Source organism: Oratosquilla oratoria, chromosome 14 (genome assembly GCF_046742065.1).
Source record: "Oratosquilla oratoria isolate Oo_2021 chromosome 14, ASM4674206v1, whole genome shotgun sequence".
Classification (NCBI taxonomy): domain Eukaryota; kingdom Metazoa; phylum Arthropoda; class Malacostraca; order Stomatopoda; family Squillidae; genus Oratosquilla; species Oratosquilla oratoria.
In genome coordinates, this window is record NC_134790.1 from 4850681 (window position 1) to 4860680 (window position 10000).

At 38.1% G+C, this 10000-nt stretch overlaps 1 protein-coding gene across 12 annotated transcripts in view; it reads left to right on the forward strand.

Moving 5' to 3' along the window:
• LOC143032713 (putative 3',5'-cyclic phosphodiesterase pde-5) overlaps positions 1–10000 on the forward strand; it is a 407947-nt gene that overhangs the window by 360150 nt on the left and 37797 nt on the right. For all 12 annotated transcript variants that reach the window (XM_076197616.1, XM_076197617.1, XM_076197614.1 and 9 more), the window contains one exon: positions 2236–2337. In XM_076197616.1, the coding sequence (XP_076053731.1) occupies positions 2236–2337 (102 nt within the window). The remainder of the gene's footprint in view (positions 1–2235; positions 2338–10000) is intronic.

The window sequence follows — 10000 nt, forward strand, 5'->3', positions numbered from 1 at the left end:
CATGGATGACCATCATTTCTTTCCCCCCTAAATCCATAAAGGAGGATTTCTCTTTTCCAAGTTACGCGTATATGGAGAAGTCTCTATATATCAAGACCACCTGTGACCTGAGCTTGGCAAGGTTCTTTTATATGATTCAGAAGTGCATCGGTGTAATAGTTGTAAACATATTTCTGTTTACTGCTAAACACTTCTATTCCTTGGTTACACACAACCGACAGAACGCTTCCTCAAATGCTCCTAGCTTATGCTCCTCAAACGCTCAAGGTTATTCTACTATCTCCCCCCAACGCTCCTCCTATCCCTAATCCTCTCCTTCTTCCCTAATCCCTCCCCCCATCCCCCTTCCCTTCCCCCCATCCCCCGCTCCCCCCCCCTTCCTTACACTCTTCTCAACATTTTCCTTGCATATACTCTCCTTTTTTTTTCTCATCACACATTTTGTCTTCTTTCCTCTACCTCACGCCCTCTCTTTCCCTCTCCTCTCCTCTCCTCTCTCTTCCTCTCTTGTCCTCTTCCCTCCTCTCCTTTCCTCGCCGCTCCTAACCTCTCCCCTCCCCTCCCCTCCCCTTCCCTCCCCTCCCCTCCCCTCCCCTCCTCTCCTCTCCTCTCCTCTCCTCTTCTCCTCTCCTCTCCTCTCCTCTCCTCTCCTCCCCTCCCTTCCTCTCCTCTCCTCTCTCCTCTTTTCCTCTCCTCTTCTCCTCTCCTGCCCTCTCCTCTCCTCTCCTCTCCTCTCCTCTCCTCTCCTCTCTTCTCCTTTCCTCTCTCCTCGTTTCCTCTCCTCTCTCCTCGTTTCCTCTCCTCTCCTCGTTTCCTCTCCTCTCTCCTCGTTTCCTCTCCTCTCTCCTCGTTTCCTCTCCTCTCTCCTCGTTTCCTCTCCTCTCATCTTCTCTCCTCTCTCCTTCCCTCTCTCCTCCTTTCCTCTCCTCTCTCTCCTCCTTTCCTCTCCTCTCCTCCTCTCCTCTCCTCTCCCCTCCTCTCCTCTCCTCTCTCCTCCTTTCCTGTCCCTTCCTCTCCTCTCTCCTCCTTTCCTCTCCTCTCCTCTCCTCTCCTCTCCTCTCTCCTCTCCTCTCCTCTCCTCTCCTCCCCCTGTCTTTCCATGTATCTCCTATCTACACGTCTCTTCATCTCCTCTTTCCTTCCTTCCAATATCCTGTTTTCCCCTTTCCTTCTGTGCGCTTTTGACGTAATGTGAATCGGTCTGGTCTCGCATTCGCTCAGTTATGGGTTCGAATCCCGCACTCCTATTTGATTTCCAGTAGTGAATGTTACCTGCCTCAACAGTCCAAGCGTGTGATAGGTCACATGTGATGGATTCAGCCCCCGCTAGGCGCCTCTTGGCGTAGACTCCTCACTACCTTCCCACCTTCCTTTTCCTCATATCCTCTCTTTTCTCTTCTTCTCTCTTTTTTCTTTTTATTTCTTTTTCCTTCCTTATCCCTTCCATTCCCTTCTATTTTCCTCATTTCTTTCCTTTTTTCTTATCTATTCCTTTATTCTTCTTCAATTCTCTCTCCTCCCCTTCCCTTACCTCTTTTTTTTTCTTCCCCTCTTCTATTCTTCCTTTCTCTTTCCTTGCCATGTGTTCCCTTTCTTATGTTCCTTTTACTTCTCTTTCCTTCCTCTCCTAACCTTGCCCTTCCCTTCTTCCTTTCTTCTCTTATTCCATCCTTCCTTTCTTTGTTTCTTCCTTCCACACTCATTTTCTCTCCCCAACTTACTCAAATTCCTTCTCCTCCACTTCTGTTTTTTTTATTCTTCTTTCCTTCTATCGTCTTCTATTCAGCTACTCCCTTGCCAGCTCCTCTCTTCTTCTATACACTCTCCTTGACTTTCAACCCAGTTTCCCTACTCTCTTTCTTTTTCTTCTCTTTAACTCTTCACTCTCCTCCCCTTTACATACTCTTCTTCCATCACTTTCCCTACTCCCTTTCCCCATTCCCTACCCTTACCTTTCCTTTCTCTTAATTTCTCTTTTCATTTTCCCTCGCTATCCTTTTTCCACCCTATTCTTTACCTACCCCCTCTCCTGCTTTCCTCACACATTCCCCATATCTACGCCCTATACACATACCTCATCCATTCTTCCTCTTCCCCTCTCTACCTCCTACCAATCACCTCCACCTCCTCTTCATACAACTCTCCCGTTATGATGAACCTAATGAACGATCTAATGACTTCCTTGCCCTCGCGCGAACCCTGAGTCTGAGGAACCTCATCTTCTTTTCCCTCCAGGAAGACGAAGAATCCTTCGAGATGTTTGCCGTTTACTGTGGTCTCGCCCTCCACCATGCCAAGCTCTACGATAAGATAAGAAGGTCCGAGCAGAAGTACAAGGTAAGGGTGTTGCGTTTCTTGTGCACATAGACATGTACCCATATATATATAATATTTCTTATCTTGAAGTTTATTGACCGGGAATCCGACCGACCCGCTGTGGCTTGCAACGTTCCTTGGACACTCCAATAGATGTTTCCGTGAAGAAACGTTGGATTGTTGTCTGCACTCTATTAGTTTGAGGTTGTTTCTGTGTCAACTGTTTGGAGAACTACGACGACGGGAGCAGTCAATGGTTGTCGCCTCTTCTTCTGGTAAAATGTGGAAGAAATGTTGTTGACGTTGATAAAGAGATGACGGGCACGGCATGGTATGGAGACCGAGTAACAGCCCCTAGGGGATGCACCTTCAACTGGAAGTAAAGGTGTTAATGGGTTTTCTTCTCCCAGGATCACCACTTGGAGTTACATGTTGTTGGTCCATATATATGTATGTATATATAAATATATGTATATATATATACATATATTATATATATATGTATGTATATATAAATATATGTATATATATATACATATATTATATATATATGTATATACAGTATATATATATATATATATATGTATGTATATATACATATATGTGTGTGTGTGTGTTTGTATATGTGTGAAGATCTGGAGTCTGGGATCCATGTTGAAGGGGAGAAGCGTAAACACCAGACACAAAGTGGGAGGTTTAATGCCCGGAGTTTCGGCCCTAGTCCTAGGACCGTCTTCATAGATGTAAAGATATACAGTGGTCAAGGAGCTTGATATACTGGTTGGAATTGGAAGAGGTATTCCATACTGACGAATCTGTCCGGGTCCCCCTCCTCTTCCAGTCGCTCCGAGTACCGGACGACTAGACCACCTTACATGTCCAATTGTACATAAAGGATCTCAGATACATTTCATTTACAAAGAATAAATACAATAAAATAAAATTAAATAGATAAGATAAAATAAAGTAAAATAAAATAAAAATAAAATGCCGCTTGTGCAACAATTGAAAAAGTGGACTACGCACTTGCACGAAAAGGAAATAGATTAAATCACGTTCATACACACTGTGACCTTTGTTCTCCTTGTCCTCTTTCACTCACGTAGTTCAAACTAATGTCCACTTCGGAATTGCGGAATACCTCTCCCAATTCCAACCACAGCCAGTATATCAAGCTTTTGACCACTGTATATCATCACACCCCTGAAGACGGTCCTAGGACTAGGACCGAATCGTAGGGTATAAAACCTTTCACTTTGTGTCTGGTGTTTACGCTTCTCTCCTTCAATACATATGTGTATGTATATATATATATATTTTTTTTTGCAGAAACCACCGGGAAATTGAAAAAACAGATACCGAACGTTTTCGTCTATTTAGACATTTTCAAAGGTACCTTTGAAAATGTCTAAATAGACGAAAACGTTCGGTATCTGTTTTTTCAATTTCCCGGTGGTTTCTGCAAAAATAGTTTATCACGTGTGTTTTGTGATTTCTTTGCATATATATATATATATATATATATATATATATGTGTGTGTGTGTGTGTGCGTGTAAGTGGAGTAGGAAATACAGGAGTTTTAGTCTGAGTTTATTCCTGACTAGTTTCTCTTTTTCTTTAAGCATACCTGCGAAACTACTCAGGAATAAACTCAGACTAAGACTCCTGTGTTTCCTACTCCACTTACGTCAACCTGTCAGAATGTCTCAACATATATATGTGTGTGTGTGCGTATATCTGTGCGTTTAGACGTGGACGTTTATACGCATGTAATAATAATAATTGCCTGCTCGATTTTCACTGAAAAACCCAGAGCCCCACAGTCCGTCAACGGTCCTCAAGTCCTCCAATCGTTCCTTATGGGAAGAACCTTTGGACAAGTGTCTGTGATGTATAAATGTAGGACATCTTACATGTCTTCCATTAACAGCACTACGAAGAGTGAAGCAGTTGCCGTTTATCAACTCTCCTTATGTGAAGAGGAGAGAACACAAGTTCTTGGAGAGGTCTTGGGCGCGGTCGTAGAGTGGAGACGCGCCCTCCAGGCTGTACGTCCAGATGAAGACGAGGTTCTTGATGACTTCGACAGAAATAAATTGTTTTTGTGTCAAAATACTGTAGGAGGAACAACATTGGAAATACTCGCCACTGGTTCTCGAATATATGTATATACTTCTATATGCATATAAGTATATATGTATGTATGTCTGTATATACATGTATATATACATCCATGTATATATGTACACATGTATATATGTATCTTTATATGTACTTATGTGTATATGTATATATATATGTATATGTATACATGCATATATGAAAAGATATACATATGTATATACCCTATGTATAGATGTATCATGCATATATTTATATAAAACCTGTATATATATACAGAATGATCACTAAAAACACGCGTGATTCAAACATTTTTGCTGGTAACCGCAAAAAAACGGAAAGAAACAGTATTTCCCAAGCGCTTTCGTGTTATTCACATTTTCAGAAGAATACAGATAAAATTTGTAGTACAATAAGGTTTATAAGACAGGAGGCTAAACACTTGCAAAGGAACTGGCAATGCATTTCATTTGTGACGTACTTGTTAGAGAGACCTGTCTATAGTTAGTAGGGTCTTCCTTGTTTCCCCCTTTATATATTGGTACTATATTTGCTCTTTTCCAATCTTCTAGAGCTTTTCCTTCTTTCAATGAACTGTTTATTAGACTATGTATTTTGTCTGTTAGTTCATTCCTGCATTCTCTCAAAATCTAGTTTGCCATTTCATCTGGTCCATGCGATTTTCTGACATCGGGATTTCTCAAGTGTTTCATTATTTCATTCTTTGATACTTCTATCTCTTTCAAAGGGGGGACTTTCTCTTCCCAATCGATATCTCTAGGTTGTATGTTCTCCCTCGTAAACACCGATTTAAAATGTTTGTTCATAATTTCTGCCATTTCTACTTCCTCTGTGTATTCAACTCCTTGTCGTAGTTTCTCTAATTCTTGTTTGTTTTTCAGTTTGTTGTTTACAAATCTGTAAAATGGTTTTGGTTGGTTTTAACATTTTTCTATGACATCTTTTTCGTGTTTTCTCTTCTTCTCTGCACACTTGTACATATTCATTTCTGTAACTAGAATATTTTTTTCCATTTTTCAGGTCTTTTGTCTTTTTTTTTTTTTTTTCATTTTATCCAAGCTTTATCTCTTTTGTCTTTTAACTCCCTACATCTTTTGTTGTACCAGCACTTTACATTTTTGCTTTTGTCTTGAAACATACTTTTCCACTCCTTTATAATTTTTTGTCAAAATATGCTATTTTTCTTCTACTATTGTTTCCTCCTTGTGTATTCTTTCCCAATCAGCTTTTTTAAAGAATTCTCTTATTCTATCAAAAAAAAAAAAAAAAAATCATACATCAATCTTCCCTTTCTAAATTGTTCGTTTTTTCATGTATTTTTCCTCATTTAGTTTCAGTTCAACCAAAATAGGGTCACTTTTACTTATTGGTGTCTTATATTCAATCTTGTCCACTATTTCGGGTTTGATGTGATTATTAGGTCCAGTCTCGATGGTTGTTCCTCATTTCTACACCTAGTATTCTCTTGTATCTATTACGTCATTGTATGTTATATAATCATATCAAGTAGTACACTTCCCCATAGGTCGTCTCCACTCTTTACTGTCATCTCTTCCCAGCAGATTTCTTTACTATTAAAGTCACCCATTTTAACTATTCTTCTTCCATTATCTTATTTAGTGTTATCCTTGTGTCTTCTAACATATTTTTCTGCTCTCTTCCCACGAAGCCGTTTTAGGAGGCATATAATTTACTACAAACTTCCTACTCTTCCCATCCACTTTTAATTTTCTGCTACTCCCATTGTGTTTTCTGTTTCCCTTCTGTTTTTCTCTGCTATGAACCATTTCCTCACTTTCATATTCACTACTTTCCAATAGAATTTCTCTTTTTCTGACTTTTTTTTTTCGTTTTTTTTTCTGAGCTTCTAGTCTTTTTGTTTTCTCATCCTCTCTTTCCTCTTTATTCATTTCTCTTTTTATCCATACCTGTTTATATTGTTCACTGTCTGCTAGTTTCCCTGTTTTTGCTAAGATATTCTCTGCTGTTGTTTGTGACTTGAATTTAACCTTAATTGGTCTGGTTTTATCTGTATTGTATTTCCCTAACCTATATATTTCTTCTATTTATTTACCTGTTTCTGGTTCATCTTCTTAAACTACTGCTAATATCTTATTGACTTTTTCCTTTTCTTCCTTTATTCTTGTAGTCCTATTTAAATTATACTTCTCTTCCATCCCTAATATAGTTATATATTTCTTTTTATCCGCTAAGTCTCTTACTATATTCTCCTTCTCCCTTATCACTTTAATAACTGTGTCTTTTGTTTGTTCTTTGATCTGCTGTTGCATAATACCTCTAAATTCTATCTTATTGTTCTCTCGTACTTTTTTCCAACCACTTACCTCTTTTGCTGTGGACTCTTTATTCTCTTTATTACTACTCTTCAATTCCTCATTCTCATCCTTTATTTCTCTTATCTGTCTTTTTAATTCTTCTATTTCTTTGGTTAGGTTCTGATTCTCCTTCTTTGGTTCTTCCAGTTTATCAACTCGTGGAGTAATCAACACTATTTGGTTAAACCTAACTTTCCAATTTTTATTCATTTCTTTTAGTTTCTCCTCTAGATTTACTAGTCGGGGGAGATTGTCATTTCCTCCCTCATTAAATCCATGGAAATGTCTATATTCACCTTCCATTGCGCTGCTCTTATCTTTCTCACCTTTCTCACCATACACCAGGTAGGGCGATGCCCTGTCAGCGATGATGCCTCACGAAGTCCCTCCACAAGTCCCTATCAGCATACAGCTGCACTCTCTCCACCTCCTCCATAGTTCTTCCTCTTGACTCTATGGCTTGTCTGATACCGTCTCTCCATCTCTTCCTGGGTCTTCCTGTTGGACGCTTTCCTTGTGGCTGCAACTGGTAGTATTTTAATGGGTACTGATGCTCATTCATCCTCATGACGTGGCCAAACCATCTTAATTGGCTTTTCTCTACATATTCTAATATTGCTCTTATCTATATTTCTAATTTTTACATTTTTACTAATCACATCGACTTCACCACTATCGTCAGGCCGTCTCTTGTTTACATACCGTCTGAGTTCCTGGGCCCTATCTTCCCCTTCCTCATTTCCTTCCATTTTCCTCAGTAATCCCTTCCCTTCTTTTTCTTCAGCTTCCTACTTTACCACAAGCTTTCCCCTTCCCTATTAAGATATTGAAGATATTACCGGAGTCCAGACTTCGCTGCCACTCCGACCGACGTGTGTGTGTGTGTGTGTGTATGTGTGTGTGTGTATTCACTTGGTCTTTTGTGTATTACCTAGTTGTATTTACCTAGTTGTATTTTACGGGAAGGGGAGCTATGCTCGTGGGGTCCCGTCTTCATATCTCATTTTATCTAAACTATTTTTAAATTCGTGTATTGTTTTTGCACACACACCACTTTCTCATCTAACTTGTTCCAACTGTCTATTACTCTGTGAGGAAAGCTGTTCTTTTTCAAATCTCTTCTATAGCTGTCTTTTTTTATTTTCTTTCCGTGTCCTCTTGTATTTCTGTCATCCCATTTTATCAGATTCTCTCTATCAGTAATTTCTATGCCTTTCATGATTCTGTAAATAGCTATCAAATCTCCTCTCTCTCTTCTTTGCTCTAGTGTCTGTAGTTTAAGTTTTTGTAGTCTCTCTTCATATGATAGTTTTGAGAGTGTTGGTGCCAGTTTTGTGATTGCTCTTTGTATTCTTTCAAGTTTTTTTATACATTTTTTTGTACTTGGTGACCATATCGTTGCTGCATATTCTAATCTTGGTCTTATCAGGGTGATTAGGATTTTCCTCACCATTTCTTCATCCAGGTATGTAAATGCCACTTTGATTGTTCTTATTAAATTATAAGTTTCTCCAAAAATCTTATTTATATGTTTCTCAGGTGACATATTATTCATAACAATGACTCCCAGGTCCTTCTCATTTTCTACTTTTTTTATTCCTTCTTCTCCCAAATTATATGATCCTGTTATTCTGTTTTTGCTTTTTCCAAATTCCATTATACTACACTTTTTTGTATTGAACTCCATCTCCCACTTCCTACTCCATTCCTGTACTTTATTTAGATCTCTCTGTAGTGATTCACAATCTTCTTCAGTTTTCACTCTTTTCAGTAGTTTTGCATCATCTGCAAAGAAGCTCATATAGCTTTCAATTCCTTCATCCATATCATTAATATATATAGCAAACATTATTGGGGCCAGAACTGTTCCCTGCGGGACACCGCTTATTACTTCATTCCATTTTGAGTGCTGATCTCTTATCACTACTCTCATTTTTCTGTCTTGCAAAAAGTCTTCCATCCAATTTAGCAATTTACCTTCATATTCTAATTTCTTAAGCAGCTTCTTATGTGGTACTTTGTCAAAAGCTTTTTTTAGGTCTAGAAATGCACAATCAGCCCATCCATCTCTTTCTTGTATTATATCTATTAGCCTTGAATAGAAACATATTAAATTGGTGACGCATGATCGTCCTTGTCTGAATCCAAATTGCCTTGGATTTAGTACGTTGTTTTTTTCCAAGTATTTTACCCATCTACTTTTGATAATTCTTTCACATATTTTTGCTATTGTACTTGTTAGAGAGACTGGTCTATAGTTGGTAGGTTCTTCTTTATTTCCTCCTTTATATATAGGTACTATATTTGCTTTTTTCCAATCTTCTGGAACTTTTCCTTCTTTTAAGGAACTGCTTATTATGCTATGTATTTTGTCTGCCAGTTCATTCCTGCATTCTTTCAGAATCCAGTTTGCTATTTCATCTGGCCCATGCGATTTTCTGACATCAAAATTACCCAAGTGTGTCAATATTTCATTCTTTGTTACTTCTATTTCTTCCATAGGGGGGACTTTTTCTTTCCACTCAATGTCTTCAGGTTGTATATTTTCCCTTGTAGACACTGATTTAAAATGTTTGTTCATAATTTCTGCCATTTCCATTTCCTCAGTGTATTCAACTCCTCCTTGTCTTAATTTCTCCAAGTCTTGTTTGTTTTTCAGTTTATTGTTTACAAATCTGTAGAATAGTTTTGGTTGATCTTTACACTTTTCTATAACATCTTTTTCATATTTTCTTTTTTCCTCTCTGCACTTTTGTACATATTCATTTCTATAACCAGTATATATTTTCCATTTTTCAGGTCTTCTGTCTTTTTTCCATCTGGTCCAGGCTTTGTCTCTTTTGTCTTTTAACTCCCTACAACTTTTGTTGTACCAGCATTTTACATATTCTTTTTCTTGTTTTTGTCTTGGGACATACTTTTCCACTCCTTTTTTGTAAATTTTTGTCAAAATATTCCATTTCTCTTCCACTGATGTTTCTTCTTTGTATATTTCTTCCCAGTTTTCTTGTTGGAAGAATTCTCTTATTTTATCAAAGTTTGTTTTTTCATACATCATTCTTCCTTTTCTATATTGTTCATTTCTTTTGATATATTTTTCTTCATTAAGTTCCAGTTCAATCAATATGTGGTCACTTTTACCTATTGGTGTTTTATATTCAATCTTGTCCACTATTCTAGGTTCAGATGTAATTATTAAGTCTAG